General features: G+C 36.7%; 2 protein-coding genes across 5 annotated transcripts; one reads left to right on the forward strand and one right to left on the reverse strand.

Moving 5' to 3' along the window:
* Window positions 1-11,168: 11,168 nt before the first annotated feature.
* LOC125587709 lies at window positions 11,169-12,225 on the forward strand. The gene has a single exon (XM_048758718.1). It carries the CDS (start codon window positions 11,419-11,421, stop codon window positions 12,007-12,009), a length of 591 nt encoding a protein of 196 aa, XP_048614675.1. The 5' UTR covers window positions 11,169-11,418; the 3' UTR covers window positions 12,010-12,225.
* Window positions 12,226-12,676: 451 nt separating this feature from the next.
* Window positions 12,677-15,827, reverse strand: LOC125587708. Of its 4 annotated transcripts, XM_048758714.1 has the most exons (5): window positions 15,688-15,827; window positions 15,499-15,560; window positions 15,325-15,412; window positions 14,253-14,788; window positions 12,677-14,176 (listed from the first exon to the last, which is right to left on the reverse strand). In XM_048758714.1, the coding sequence occupies exons 3-5, from the start codon at window positions 15,387-15,389 to the stop codon at window positions 12,999-13,001; spliced, it is 1,779 nt and encodes a 592-aa protein (XP_048614671.1). In that variant the 5' UTR covers window positions 15,390-15,412; window positions 15,499-15,560; window positions 15,688-15,827; the 3' UTR covers window positions 12,677-12,998. The 4 variants fall into 4 exon arrangements, with proteins under 4 accessions (XP_048614671.1, XP_048614674.1, XP_048614670.1 ...); XM_048758717.1 differs by having other exon boundaries at window positions 12,677-14,167; window positions 15,499-15,750; XM_048758713.1 differs by having other exon boundaries at window positions 15,499-15,748.
* Between the last annotated feature and the right edge of the window lie 1,137 nt (window positions 15,828-16,964).

The raw sequence follows: 16,964 nt of genomic DNA on the forward strand, positions 1-16,964 counted from the left end.
ACTCTCGGCACTTAGAAACTCTGAGGCATTATTCTCGGCATGCTCTGTTTCCATGACTGGCACCCGATTACCAGACGAACGAGCACAAGCTGTTCGATCTCTTGGTTCACTCTTGAACTACGTTCGGCTTGATCCTCGAAAGGGGTACGTAGGCAGCCTTTCATAAGGTTCAGTCTGAAATCAATCAAAAGCTTTTCTGTATTTTCTTCGTCTTTTGTTATCGAGCTGCGACTCAACTAGGTTTGAGCTTTTAGGCCGCTAGAAAGAGGTTACTCGCTGACAGCCTTTGCGGCCAAAGCTTTTATGATCTCTTGTAATGATCGCAACGCTCTTACGCGGACTCGAAATAAGATCTACTGTTTTCTCTAAATTCGTTTGTTATCTTTTCATGATTTCCGCATATATTTGGTCACTTGTCGTTGGCTCTCGCAGAGATCCGGTACCTCTGGGAAATTAGGGTTTTCCTAGTTTCCTAATTTAAACGTAAATCGACAGTGCGAATTTCGGTTCCCACAAAATACATTTTATAAGAAAATTGTAATAATTTTCGAAATTGCTTTTTATTCATTTAAATTTAAAGAAGTTGTAGATTAACTTTCTAAACTCTTAAGAGATGTTAAATGCAAATATGCATATTTTGAATTATCTCAAGAAATGTGGGGGAAGCTTTTCTTATCATATAAAGTTGTTGGCAAGAAGCCAAATGAACTTAGTGATTGTTATCACAATATGAGTATCATACACTGAGTTTTGTGTATAATGATTATTTGTATCTTGAATAAAAGATGACAAAAATCATTAGACAATTGATCTCGACTCATCTCAAGAGATTATGTTCACCGTGATGACAACCTAGGATCCTTTTATTAAAGGTGTGTCATGAGATCAAATTGTTATATCATCTAAAGGAATGGGTCGCCTGTGAATTAAGATGAGGTTTGGCGGTAACTCTACCTAACTGACTGGAGATCCCAAGAAATAGGTTCAAGGAGACAACTAAGTCAAACTAAATCTGTCCAAAGCACTGTAAGACTTCGGTCTATACCCAGTTCCTTTGATGATTAAACAGTGCTACATGTAAGGAATACAAGATAAGCATTAGCTTTTAATGATTTGTATCCATAGCTTTGAGATATGAATGGACTAGTAGATGATACTCCTCTAAACAAAACTAATGGCAAATCACCTTGTGAGTGTGAAATGGGGCCGTTTCCAGGAGAACGAAGGAAATGCGATATTCTCCAAGTTCACTCATGATTAACTAGGACTGTGCACGGCCAAAATGAACATAATAGAGAACCTAGTTCTGTGAGAGAATGAAGCTGTGTTATAGCTATTGTCTAGGTTTACACCAAAGCCCGGGAGGTTCAAGACATCATGGCCACCTCCTGGCCGAGTAAATCCGATAGCTATTAACAATGACTAGTTCAAGGCTGAAAAATTGCAACGAACTCATCATGCAGTGGATTTTTCGTTTGTACTCTCAAAAGTCCTTAGTTAGGTCTTGTCGAGTCTTGTCTAGGAAGTCAAGTCTGCCGAGTCGTCTAGTGTGTAGAGTCATTTCTATTCATGTGGGGGATTGTTGGAACTATTTTTTGAACATTATGAATAATGTATTCATATGTCAAAAATGAAGTTTTATTTGAATGAGAAATGAAGGTCTAATGTGTGTGATTTGAGAAACTTGTACAAAGTAGCAAATGCACTCATTGGATATTTGAACTTGGATTTGGGTTTGGATTTTTTAGTTGGACTTCATGTTCATTAACTTAAATCAAATATATGTTGATTTTGTATATTAATAAAATATAAAAAATAAATTCATTTTAAATTATATTATTTTGTTTGAATTGGTCAAACAAAAATAATTTTACTCTTTAATTTCTTGGTCAAAATGTGGAATAAATTCACATAATAATTGACAAGAATTAAAAACTCCATTAGTGCACCATGGAGGTTTCATTTTTGTGTTGAAAAATAAAACTTGTGTTTTTCATTATTTTTCTATAAAAGGGCTTGCTAACATTATAGAAAAGACACATTCATACAATCAAGAAACAATTATCTCATTCAGAATAGTTATGCTGTCATTTTTTTTATTTAGAGTCTGAGAGTACATCACAGAAATAGGTTTGATAGATTCTGTTTTTTGGTGATGGTAAATAGAAACAATGCTGCAGTTGTATCCTGGGAATCTGAGCGCTATGAAACCGTCACACTACGGGGCGTTTAAAGATTTAAGGAAAGAGATTAACCATCTCGACTCTGCAATTCTTCTTTATTCTTTTATTTTCGTATTGTAATTTTAATTTATGTTCTTATTATTTTTTACAAATATTAGTTGTCCTAGTGTAGTAAAATAAGGTTACTACAAAAAGAACTTTTAGATGGAAGTGAAGTGTTAATTCTTCTTCCACAATGATCGAGATTTTCAACTTCTGGATCATTGTATTTCACGTGATAACATCTCTTTTCTGCTACAGAATCTCAATGGAACTCAAACCATCAGGAGTACGAATATAATCTCGACGGGTTAACCTACTTTAAGTTGAGCTGATAATTATACTCTGGTCCAGGAAACACAGACAAGAGAAGGGGTGAGGGTTTTGCGGCTACTGGCGACGATAATGGCGATTTGGTGGATCCTTTGAAGTTCTCCTTTGAGACCTTCAAATCTCGTCGATCTACTGCTCTTTGGCTTTAGATCGTTAACCCAGCTTCCCGATAAGTGTGCATGCTCAGTTTCATTGTGATAAGCGCAGCTTCTTCTCTAGATTGGATTCTTCTTTGAGAATCAATCTTCTCTTCTGATCCCGACGTTCTATGTGTTGGGGTGTTACCATCCGGTGTTGCTGTCGTGTTCTCCAGATCTCCATCCCTTGTTAGCGTCTTTGCGAACCAACCTGCTAACCTAAACGTTGCTGCTCCGATCATTGTCAGTGCATAGCGTTACATATCTCGTGATCTTGATCACAAAAATCTGGGTCGCGACAATTTGCACCATAGGAAGACAGTGAAAAGGCGACAGATTCCTTTGAATCGTCTTTCCCGACATAGATGATCTCTTAATTCTTTGGCTAACGATCTCTTTGTCTCTCTTTGATTCCATTTGATTCAGTTAGGCTTAGAGAATCAGAAGTATTTGGTGTGTTATTGACAATCATGTTGTGCTACCATTCTCTCATCGTAGATTAAGGCTTAGTCGGTTCATTTCAACCATTATGATAAGTGATTGAAGTAAGGAACATGACTTATTCTGGTTAGACGGCAACGTTTCTGTAAGGCTCCTACACCAGCATATCCGGCAATGTCTTTGAAACATTGAGATCATTGTCATTCGTGAGGATTCTAAGTTCACAGTGCTGAACTCCAGAGGTTTTCAAAACTATCATCAAGCTAGTGAGCTCACGAGTTACAAAATAAGCGACTTTGTGGCGAGGAGCTTACGTTCTCAACAATATATGTTAGCCTTTGCTACATATTTTTGGTCTTCACGTTAAGGACTTACTTTACTAGTGAGCTCAAGAGTTAGTAGCCTTTGCTACATATCTATGCGCTCGAGTTCTCGTTTAAAGATATCTTCATATCTACATGATGGATTGATGGGTTCCAAAAACTCATCCCGCTGTCAGATATGAGGACACTGAGTTGGAACTGTCGAGGGATTGGGAACGACCTCACAGTTCGACGCCTTACAGAGATGTGTCAGAAGCATCGCCGAAGATTAGTGTTTCTTTCTGAGACGAAAACAAGGAGGCTGCTGCTGCAAAACATTCAGGCCGACTTACGATTTGATCATTTATTTACCGTTGAGCCACTTGGTCTCAGCGGAGGTTTAGCTCTTTTTTCCTATGGATGAATTTTAAGTTAATATTTTATTTTCAAATAACATAATGATTGACATTGAGGCAGTCATTGATGGAATAAAAGTCTTTATGACGTTCGTTTATGGAGACCCTGTACTAGAACGAAGAGAACAAGTTTTGGAACGTCTTACTCGTTTCTCAACAACAAAAAATGGACCTTGGTTTGTGATAGGAGATTTTAATGAAACCACAGGTCATAATGAAAAAGAAGGAGGAAGACAACGCCTTGACAGCTCGTTTCTACCTTTTAGACAGATGTTGAGCGATTGTGGTATGCTAGAGTTCCCTTTTTACTGGGAACATGCTATCATGGGTGGGAAAGAGAGCAGGAGGATCAACGGTTAGATGTCGTCTTGACAGAGCTGTTGGAAATGAAGATTGGCATGAGAAATTCCCTCATTATGTTGTAAAGTATATGAGGTTATGGGGATCGGATCATCGTCCGATCCTGGTAGATATTCTCACAAGACCGGTAAGAAAATCGAAAAAAATTCAAATTTGACAAAAGGTGGCTGGACAATGAGGAACTGAGGCAAGTAATTCTTGATGGATGGAAATCTCTAGATCTTCCACCCAACGCAAATATTATGGAGCATATTTCGAGTTGTCGTAAAGCCTTGAGTCAGTGGAGGAGAGAGAACAATTTGAACTCAGAGAAACTAGTGGAGGAACTTAAAGAGAAGGTTGAGGGGCTGTATTCGAATGATGATGCGACGACCGAGGAAATAGCAGAAGCTTTGAAGGAACTCTCTGATGCCCTTAAGGCAAAAGAGATGTTCTGGAAGCAAAAGAGTCGAGTTTTTTGGCTAAGAGAAGGCGATAGAAACACAAAATTTTTCCATGCATTGACAGAGCAGAGAAGAGCTAGGAATAAAATCATACATCTTAGAGATGCAAATGGAAATGCTGGAGAGGATGAGGAAGGATTGGTAGTCATTGCTACTAGTTACTTCAGGCAGATCTTTGAATCCTCCAATCCAGAAGATATAGCGGATGCGTTATTAGAGGTATCCACAACAATTACTGAGTCAATAAATAGTGATCTTACAGCTCCGGTCACTGAATGGGAAGTCAAATTGGCACTTTTTGCGATGCATCCAGAAAAGGCTCCTGGACCATATGGGATGACAGCTCTCTTTTATCAGATATTTTGGGATATTGTGAAGGATGATTTAACTCACATGGTTAATCAATTTCTTTTCGATGGATCAATGGCGAGTGGTTTGAATGATACAAATATCTGTCTTATCCCAAAAACGAATAATCCCAATGAGATGTCCCAGTTCCGGCCCATCAGCTTATGTAACGTCAGCTACAAGATTATCTCTAAGGTCTTATGCCAGAGATTAAAGAAAGTTCTACCAGATAGAATTTCAGAAACCCAGCCATCCTTTGTTGCTAGAAGACAAATTTCAGACAATATTATGATTGCCTAAGAAATGTTTCATGCGCTAAGAACTAAGCCAAGCAGAAGAAACAAAAGGATGGCCATTAAGACGGACATGAGTAAAGCATATGACAGAATGGAGTGGACGTTCATTGAGGCAGTTATGCGGAAGATGGGGTTCTCGGAGATTTGGATTACCTGGATTATGAGGTGTGTTACATCGGTGAAATACAAGGTACTTATGAATGGACAACCAAGAGGAAATATAGTTCCAGAGAGAGGTCTACGTCAAGGAGATCCTGTCTCCTTTCATTTTTATTCTATGCACGGAAGCGCTCGTTAGCCTTCTTAATCATGCAGAGAACCAAGGGAAGATAATGGGGATGCGCGTTACACGCGCGTGTCCTTCTATATCACACCTTCTCTTTGCTGATGATAGCCTTTTCTTCTGTAAGACGGAGCCCCGTGAATGTGAAGAAGTGATGAAAGTAGTCAGGAATACGGACAAGCATCAGGACAATGCATTAATTTAGAAAAATCCTCCCTACTCTTTGGTATGAGGATTAACATAAATGTTAGACAACAGATCAAAGATACTCTGGGGATCCAGAATGAAGGAGGAATGGGAACATATCTAGGAATTCCATAAGATATTAGCGGATCCAAATGTAAACTTTTTGCATTTCTGAAGGATAAATTAATGCATAGAGTGAATGGATGGACGGACAGATAGCTATCAAAAGGTGGAAAGGAGGTTCTGATTAAATCTATCTTGTTACCTCTTCCGACTTATGTTATGTCTAGTTTCTTGCTCTCGTTGGAGATATGCGAAAACCTTGCTAGTGCCATTGCACAATTTTGGTGAAGTTCTAACCCCCCCCCCCCCCCCCCCCCCCCCAAAGAGAGGAATTCACTGGGCAAAGTGGGAAAAGGTTTGCAGACCACAGGAAGATGGCGGGATTGATTTCCATATGATCCATGAGTTTAACCTTGCTTTACTGGCAAAACAATTATGGATGCTAGTGCAATACCTTGTTTCACTGGTGGCTAGAGTATTGAAGGGAAGATACTACAGAATGTGTTCGCCTTTACGAACAGTCTATGTAAACAGCCCATCATATGTGTGGGCCAGTATCTCAGCAGCACGAAAGTTACTATTATTGGGAATCAAACATAAGGTACATTCAGGATATGAGGTTAAGGTGTGGGAGGATCCTTGGATCCCGACAACCCCAGCTAGACCAGCACGGCCCTTGGCCCCAGTGCTGCATCCGAGCATGAGAGTCAGTGATCTCATTAACCAGGATATGAAGGAATGGGATGTTGGTCTACTGAAGAACTATGTTGACCCTGCTGATATACCCTACATAAGGAGTCAGGCCATAAGCACCACTAATCGCTGGGATACATTCTGCTGGAACTATACTAAAAATGGACAGTATACAGTCAAATCAGGATATTGGGTAGCTCGGAACTTACTAGAGGCTGATGAAGAGAAGGAGGTTCTGGAACCTAGTATAACAAAGCTTCAAGCCTTTTCTTGGAAGATAAAAGCTCCACAAAAGATTTGTCATCTTATATGGCAACTGATATCTGGTTATGTGGCAGTGACGAGGAATCTGGTACGGCGTAACATGAGATGTGACAACTACTGTCCACGATGTGGAGAGCCAGAAGAATCTGTAACTCATGCAATTTTTGAATGTCCACCAGCTTTACAAGCTTGGTCTCTCTCAGCGACACCAACGAGTCAAGATGTCTTCCCTCTTCCGAGCATCTATGCCAATATGGATGTTCTCTTCTGCAGAAAAAACAGCATTGCTGAACCAGGCTTAGACAGAGACCCATATCCCTGGATAATTTGGTACCTTTGGAAGGCCAAAAATGATAAACTCTTTAGGGGAATAGACAGGAGTCCTTTAGAGCTAGTTCGCTATGCGGAGAATGAGTTTCAAGCCTGGTTTAACGCAAATGAGATAATACCAACAGCTCCACAAGACCTTAATATTGAAGAACCCCAAGTCTTAAGCTTGAGGAATATATGCATGATAGATGGGTCATGGACATCACAGTTTAGTGGATATGGATGGGGAAGGTTCAACTTATGGGGACACGAAATCATATTCGAAGAGAGTCTGCCTTACATTCAGAGATGGAAGCACTGAGATGGGCGATGGAGAGTATGCTCCAGCATTCGACTTGTCAAAGCTTTGGAACATACTGCAAGGATTTGATCGCAATGATCAACGAGCCTCATGCTTGGCCGAGCTTTGCGACAGAATTGGAGAGGATAGAGACTTTGAAGATATGCTTCTCGAATTTCAAGATTACTCATATTCCACGAGCGCATAATCAAATTTCAGATTTCTTAGCTATGACTGCGAGGTCCTTCCATAGAGTACTTTATTTCATTGGTTGTTCTATTCCGGTCTGGTTACCTAGGCAACCTCAAGTTTGAGTAATAGAATAGCCTTTTTCGATGTAAAAAAAAAAGAAGTTGAGATGATAATGGGCTTTGGCTTCAACTAAACCAATGTTATATAGGGGGTGATTGGTAGAGACTGTGGCTTTCTGTTTTTTTGCTCTAAGATTTAGGCTCTAGATTCTTACCTTTAGCTTTAATTTATTTTGCTGTAGAAATTTTTCAGAGTACTGAATAAGATCTCTAGAAAAAGTGCTTTCTAAAGCTAACATATTTCCTTTTATAATGTTTTGGCTTTAGATTCAGTTTTTAAAATAAAAGCATGATTGCTTTAAAATATGGATGTAGAAATTAAAAAAGCTATGCACAGCTCCTACAACTTCAACCAATCATCCCCGTATATAACACAAAAAAAAACCAAGAAACTCGTCTAAAAAACCAAATATTGGAAGATACTTTTTTGGAACAGTGTGAGATACTTTCTTTAAAGCATCAATAGCTTTAAAGTGCACAAAAAATGCACAAAAAAGCATCAATAGCTTTAGTTAAAAAAGATGATGTATCATGAATAAAATAGATGTATCATCTTAAATCTAATAAATTTGTTGAATAACAACATAATTTAACTAATATTTAGAAATCATAAATTGAATAATAGCATAATTTTGATCAATTAAAATGGTACACCAGATTTATGTGGCCAAACATAGAAACGAATGGATGACACAATTATTACATTATATGAAAAGAAAAGACAATCTCTTTGGTTCACAAAAAAAGAAATATATTCTTTCAAATCATCTTCTCATTCAGAGACCAAAGAAGTTTCGTTGCGTGTCTTTTTCCACATGTATTTGCTACCAAACACTTGTGTCTCTGTCTTCCGTACGTATGCATTGCATTAGATTCACTGGGCTTAGACATTTTAACTAGGACCTGAAAACCCAAATCGAAACCGACCCAAAAATACACGAACTGAAATTGAACTAAAAATTTACAAGTATTTTTTGGATCCAAATTTTTTTTACCCGAAAAAACCGAATCCGAATAGATCCGGAGCCGAAAATAATCGACCCGAATAGACCCGACCCGATAAGAACCGATTTGTACCCGACTTAAAAACATGTATATCCAAAACTATGATTTTTTTTGTATTTTATATATATTATTTTATGATTTAGTTGAAATATCTTTTGTTAACAATATTTGTTATTATTTTGTAACTTTTTAAGTAATATAAAGCTTTAAAATGTAAAATTTAGAATTTAAAAATGTTTTATTTTAATTATTAATAGTTTAATTGAAATTATTTTGTAACATTTTAGATATATATGACAAATATCGATTAAATTTAATGGAGTTTGGGTATTCCATGTCTTTTTCAGATCCTAAATATCAGAATCCGATTCGGATCCGATACGGATCCGAAAATTACGGGTATTTTACAGATATTTTAATTATAGACTCGAACCGACCTGGACCCGAAAAAAACCGATCCGAAACGAAAATTTACAAGTACCTGTTGGATCCAAATGTCTAGGATCCGAAAGAACCGACATAAATCCAACTCGGAGACTTGAATGCCCACGCCTAAGATTCACCATCAAATTTTTATTAGCATCTCTAGCTAACTTATAAATTTGCACGGCTCTCATTTAACTACATTGAAACACATTGATCATTTGGTACTCTTTTCATTCAAAATGAATCATCTATTTATTTTAAAGAGATAAAAGTTTTTTAAGTGAAGTTTAAACCAAAACACAGCATCTTAAGATACAACAAACCACATATAAAATTATTAAGATACGTAAAAGCTTAAAACATAAAATTTAAATTTATTTTGAAATCCATGATTCAGTTCTACATAAGAACAAGTCTGTCATCATAAAAACACCCAATACTTGATTCTACTAATTCACTAATGTCCAACACTGTATCCTTAATTTGTTTTAATCTAATCCTTCAACTTCAAATATTTACCCATATATAATGAATCTTAATATTGGAGTTTTTATTACATCATTAAATAAAATAGTAATTGCTCTGCTCAATAAAAAAACATTTCAAATTACATACAAAATCATTAACACAATAGATCATATCTACAATATTTACGTTTAAATTTTTACTAATCATTATACATTTCATAATTTACAAAGCTTTTTTATAAACAATAGAAGGATAATATTTGGTTAGATTTGATGTTTTAGGAATTGGAATTTCTATATGTTAATTTGTCTTAATATACAAAGTATTCTAAATTGATGCCAAAAAGTTTAATTGGACAAATTAGTTTATCTTAACATTTATAAAAGACATTTTATGTTACTAACCAGATTTTTATTAAAAGTAAATATCATAATAATGTTTTAAAATTTTTTTGTAGTGTTACTAAAATGTACCGCATAATCAAACTTTGTATTAATATTTATACAATTAAAACAAGGGTAGTTCTGTAAACCACATAATCAAACTTATAATTTTTGCACGGCTCTCATTTAATTACATTGAAACACAATGATCATTTTGGTACTTTTTATTCAATATGAATCATTTATTTATTTTAAAGAGATACAAATTTTTTTTAAAAGTGAGATAAAAGTTCATTAATTTATATTAACTGTGGGTTTGTTATCAATTTCTAAGCTAATTATAAACCTTCACAGTCTCAAAGAGCATCTAATTAAACCTGTATATTTGAAACATAATACAAAAATGAAAACTTTATGTTACCTCATATATTAACAGTAACAAAAAGTTGATTTATTGATTTATTTATTTATCTCATACCTATTAAAGGGCTCAAATTAATTATCCATTGCAAGGATGAACCATGTCTCTAGGTATTCAAATAGGGCCAAAAAAGTATCATGGGGTTGTTTTGAACCTAGATCACTTAGCTCCTCGAAATTCACCTACTACTATACAATTTATGTGTAGTTGTATCCTCAAATTTTTTTAACCTAATTCTTAAACTTCAAAAATTTAGCCATATTTAATAAATTTTAATATTGAAATTTCTATTTCATCATTAAATAAAATAGTAATTGCTATGTCCAATAAGAAACCATTTCAATTACATAACTACATAAAAAACCATTAACAATAGATCATATCAACAATATTTACGTTTAAATTTTTACTAATCATTAAACATCTGATAATTTACAACCATTTTTTATAAACAACAGAAAGATAATATTGGGTTAGATTTGATGTTTTAGGCTTTGGAATTTCTATATTTAATTTGTCAAAATATACAAAATATTATAAGATGATGGAAAAAAAATTGAATTGGAAAAATTAGTTTATCTTAACTTTTATAGATGACAATTATATGTTACAAACCAGTTTCTCGTTAAAAGTAAATATCACAAAAATGTTTCAAAGCCTTTTTATAGCGTAATAAAAATGAACCGCATAATAAAACTTTTTGTTATTAATATCTACTATACAGTTAAAACAAGGGTAGTTCGGTAAATAAAGGAACTCCCATATCTCTCATTTCAGATCCTCCTTTCTTGCTACCACCGCCCATTCGTAAAAAAGAGAGAGAGAAAGACGCAATCTTTTCTCTGTATCTTACAAGTTTCCTTCTCTCCTCTTGTCCACTTTCTAACTAAAATCTGTATCATTCAATCGCAAAGATTCGATCTTTCTTTCAATGAAATAAACAAAGATTCTGATTATAAAAACCGAACCTTTAATTCATCTTGGAGGCTTTCGTAATCTCTTCTTTTATGGTTTTGATTCCTTCGAATCGATCACACTTTCTATTCCCGAGTCTGATCCTATCGCTTCTCATCATTCTAACAATCGAGAAACCCGACCCGGAAGCCATGAGAGTCCACCCAATCCCCAGAAACCTTAACAACAACAACACCTTGATCCACCACCATCGTCGTAACCCGACCCGAGAACCCGGAAAGAATCTGCGTCGTTTACCGCACATCTTCAACCGCGTTCTTGAGCTTCCGTTAAGGTCCGAAGCAAATGTTTCCGTGGAGGAGAAACACGATTGTTTCAGATTCGTGGCGGAGACAGAGGGTCTCTGCGACGGCGGAGAGATGAGGGCTTACGTGGTGGATATTCATCCCGGTATAACCAAGATCGTTGTGAGGACAAATGGGTTGTCTTTGGGGTTGTCGTTGGACGAGTTGGAGCTCGACATGTGGCGTTTTAGGCTTCCGGAGACGACAAGGCCTGAGCTTGTTACGGTGGTTTGTGTTGGTGGGGTTTTGATTGTTACGGTGCCGAAGATGGTTCCAGAGGAGGAAGATGGTGGTTTTGGACAAGGTATGGGAAGTGGGAGGCTTGTTCTTGTTCAGTAATGCTTTGGAAAAAAACTACAGTTTGGTTGTGTAATGATATGATGTCTTTAAAAAGATTTGCTTTTGAATGTTTGTTAGTTCTGTGATTTTCAAGAAACGTGAGAGAAGAAGAACAAAACATCTAATCTTCCTCGTTTCTTTCATATATTGTTGTTAGCCTTACTTTTTGTTGGCAGTTTAGCTGAAAATAAAAAGACAGGTTGAGACTTTGGTTGATTTAACAGTGTATAAAAAAATCCAGGAAAAAAAAGAAATGGATCATTGTTCTGTGCAACGTAACCTCCAAGCTGAAGAACAGTTCAATATTTGTAGACTTTGGGAAACGTATAGTGAGAGAATTGTTGAAAAGTTTTGTCATTCACCGGGTAGACACCAAAATTTATTCAAATTAAAAGGACATCAAAATCTTGTAATAGAGTATTTAGTGCTTCTCCTTTTGCAGACTTCTTCATGTTTCTTCTCTTTCTGCACTTTGGGGCAGAAGAGCATGAATTTTTCGACGGCAGTTTCTCCGAGGTCCACTTGTCATCCAGCTACTCCAATGAAATTAACAAAGCTACTCAACATTTCACCATCACAATTGCAATCTTTTCTCAAAAAAGCGTGGTCACTTTCTCCACCTCGTTAACGAAGAAACTCATATCTTGAACTAAATGCGACTGTCAAGAGCTTGCTACACGACATCTTTATTTGGCTCAAACTTGGTCATAATCAATATCTACATACCACGACAGCAAGCTTCTCTTTCCTAAACACAAGATAGGTGCACCAAGCCATTCCTAGCACTAAAGAGCAGGCGCTTGAGCCGCCCAAAACGCTCTTTCCACAGTACATTCAACATAAAAGCATACATAAGATAAAACACTCCAAGCCTAAAACAGTCTGCAACATTAGACCCCACAAAAGGAAAAAAAAAACCCGCTAAATAATAATACAACAAGACTGGCTTAAAGGTGCGATAAGTCAATAGGCTGCCAGATCTGATCTCATCAGAGGAAGAAGCCTTTAAGAGGAGTGAACTTGGAGAGGATCTCTGCTTCACGCTTAAGTGCATTATCTTTCTTACATTCCCATTCATGCTTCTTCGAGTTAGCTGACTGAACCTCCTGCACCACTTTAGGAATCGAGTTCGCCACCATCTTCTGCCCATAGCTAAGATCAACCTTCTCCTTCTCCTTGCTCCCTATGTACCGCTTCAGCTCGTTCCTCCTAGCTTGAAGCTGACCGATCTGGTCATCAATCTGGCGAATCGCCTCAGAGTTCTCATCTACTTCCACCTGTATACTCCCTAGTTTGTGCCTCAGATCGCTGTACTCGTATTTAAGCGACGCTACTTTAGCTTTGTTGAGCTCAAGCGCAGAGAAGAACCAGTCTGCTTCTTCAATCACACTCTTGTTCTCCTGGAAGACTTCACTGAACGTTTGAATCTCTTCAATAAGCTTCAACCTCACTATCTCTTCAGCGGAGAGGTTTGGATCTTTCCTCAGTTTAGTTGCTAGCGCTGCTATCTCCGCAGCGTCCTTGGAGACGAACAGAGTGGGGAGATCTTTCTCAAGGAGAGACGAGATCTTCATTCTAGCTTCAGCCCATTCGTACTCTTTCATTGGAGAGCTTGCAGTGACGAGAACAGAGGAAGACTCTCTTGCAGCATCTTCTTGACTCTCATGAAGAAGGTTCTCAAGAGAGTTTAGGTAGCTATCAAACTCTATCGGGTCAACATCAATAGGCTCGTGAGAGACCGCGAGTACACCGTTCATAGGAGAGACATAGATGTGAGGGATGGAAACATCTTCTTCTTCCTCAAAGTTAGCTCTGCGTTTCTTTCTCCTGCCGCAAGTATTTGGTTCACCTTCCTCGTTGAGGTTGTTTAAGTCCACAGCGCCGCCGTTCTGGTGGTTAGAAGAGCGTCTTCCGGATTGACGAGATGGTTTTGGTTTGGTGGAGGATTGAGTTCCAGTGGCGGGAGTTGTGGCTCCTTTCTTCTTCTTGTTGCCACTACCTCGTGGAGTTGCTTTAGGTTTAGGTTCTTCCACATGGTCATAGGTAGGCATTGGATTCCTCTTCCTCTGGCTGTACCTGGAGTTTCCTTCTTTAGCATTCTCATCATTAAGGGCAGCTTCAGTCTGTACTTCCTTCGGTGTCTCCTCAAAAAGAGACGCTGCATCAACTACAACAGAAAGTAAAGTATCCTGAGTTGTTCAAACATGAACTTTAAATGCTGACCAAGAATAGCAGTATGTTACCTTTGTTGGCAGGCTGGAAGAGAGCAGGGATCTTCCAGCTAAACGACGCAAAGAACGCATCAGCATCCATGCCAGGGAAACCCGTTTGGATGTAACGAGCAAGAGTGGGTTTGCTTGCGAAAGACTTTGGAACATTCTTCTGTTGAAGCCTTTGAGGTAGAATCAAGAACCTGTCTTGATGAAACCCAGTAGCAGTCACTCTCCTCCCAACTCTCCAAGTCCAAACATCACCAGGGCTTGGCCAATCAATAGGGGCGTAAGGCAGACCTTGTCCAGTTGAAAACTGTGGGATAGCTGGAAGTTGGTTGAGATCGGTTTCCCCATGAGTGAAGGAGCTGTTGTTGTCTACGCTTCTCTTTCCATTTTCCTTAGGCTGAAAGGACTCTGGCTCTTCTCTGTTGAAACCGTTGTTCCAGAAGTCGTCCTTCTCTTGCTGAGTGGCGTGGAATGGGTCAGGTTCGTTTTCTCGGTAAGTTGAGAGTGGGACAGGTTCAGTGTCTTGGTAGGTACTGTTTGGGACTGGTTCGGTATCAAACCTGCATGTAAATTAACAGTAGAGGAGCTGAAGATAAAAAGTTAAAAACAAACACATGACTCTAAATCACGCAGACCTCAAAAACAAACAAATCATTTGCCTTCTCAATAGCTCCAATAAACATGTCGACAAACTATACGATAAGGAACAAATGACAAATCGACAATGGAGAGTCTAGACACACATAATCGGTTAACCCCAAAGACACAACCTTTCTTTTGTAACAGCAGTTAGTTAGTATAATAAGAACCCTAAGTTTTGCTCAATCCCAAGTTCAGCAACATTCTCAAAGACAACATTGTTCAAGGGTATAATCTTTCTTTGATAGTATAAAGTATAAACACAATAACGGAATTGTGATAGATATTTGCTTAAACATTACAATCTTGGTCTAAAAGAGGGAGACTGGTCCTATTTTCCGACATAACTCACACTACAAGATTCTTGTTTGTTCAAGGAACTAGCGCTGAGATTCACATACATATGATAACAAAAAAAAAAAAAAAAAAAACAGAACAGAACGATAGTTATATATACCCAGGAGGAGTTTGACCATGGATCTGTTGATGCATATCTATCGGAGAATAAAACGGAGCAGACATGCCCACCACTAAACCCTAATCTCCTGCACAAGAGAATCCAGTTAAGCATAATTCGGCGATAGAAGCATGAAAGTTATAAACTTTGTATGTGATTGTGAAGAAGAACGACCGTTTTTATAGGCAGATCTAAGCTTTATCTCGGTCTCTCTGTCTCCATTTCTTCTGATTTATCTGTTCACCATGGAGAGAGAGATGTGGTTTAGTCTTGAAGCTGAACTGCAACTAATAATCAAGGAGAATTGACTATTATGCCATTCATGTGGGTTCTGATCTTTTCTCGAAAGTAAAAAAATCTTGCCTTTGATGTCAACTATAGTATCACACCCAGTTTCTTTGGTCAGGTTTTCAAGCCTTTTGTTTGTCCCCGTATCTAGCGTCAACACTAAAGTCTTTCTTTTAAGAAAAAATTAAATTAATAAAACTTTATAGCTTTATAAATAAATGAACTAAACCAAATTTTTGCTGAATGGGTGTATATATTGGATCTCTTCTATAATCTTCGATATGGATCAGTATGGGTTAATATGTCATTTCTTTGAAGAAAAAACGACTAAAAATAGACCATTTTCATTTCCAGCCAGATGATTCATGATTCAATGCCATGGGTCACACCGTCACATTCAAGAAATTCAAAATGTTTTATAGTTTCCAAACTTTATAAGAGTTATTTGTTGGTCAGAGAAAATAATTAATTTTTAATAGATTTATAAATATTTAAAATACTTTTTGCCAACTATTTTAAATAATTATATTCAAAACATCTTCAGTCAAACAGTCACTATGATTTTGATCAAAATTATGGCCCAAAAATTTAGATGAAAATCAGGATGAAAAGAGAGAATCAGAGCATACATCATGTATGTTGAGTTTTTTGATGTTTTATTGTTCTCTAGGCTCTAGCAGCTACTTCGTTTATTCCAGAAATTTTCAATGTTCATGCTTGTAAAAATTGAAAAAAAAAACAATTTTGATTGAAAAAAATGTTCATGAGCTTTAAAAGTATTTCCAACCCATATTATTTTTATTGTAAAATAATGTAGAATAAAAATATTTTAACTTTGCTCTATCTTTTATTCTATAATACATTTAAAATAGATTTACTCTACAAATAAAGTAATAATTTTTTTTTCATTATTCTATATCGAATTATGTCATCATAATAAAATTACACAATGTATTAATAAATTATATAATCCAAATTAGTTGGATATTGATTAAGTTGTACGGAACTTTATAGTTTATACTATGATGGATTCGTTTTTTCTCCTTTTTGATGGATAATTCATGATTTGTTATTTTGTTATTTTTTTGGAAAAAAATTGTTCGTTTCTTTTCGGAGGATTATCCTTTTCTCGGTGATGAAAAAATTAAAGGAAATCAGTGAGATTGACAAAATTGATTTGTTTTTATTAAAAGGAAGAAATAAGTAGAATGAGTAAAATCTAAAGCACTTAATCAATTAAATTTTTTTTTGAATAGAATGAATGAGTTGACTCAATTTATATGCAATTGGATTGGATAATCTGTTTAGTTAAATTATAGTTATTTAAATTTTACCTTGTTTATTTCGGTTAT

The sequence above is a fragment of the Brassica napus genome, chromosome C5 (assembly GCF_020379485.1).
Source record: "Brassica napus cultivar Da-Ae chromosome C5, Da-Ae, whole genome shotgun sequence".
Classification (NCBI taxonomy): Eukaryota; Viridiplantae; Streptophyta; class Magnoliopsida; order Brassicales; family Brassicaceae; genus Brassica; species Brassica napus.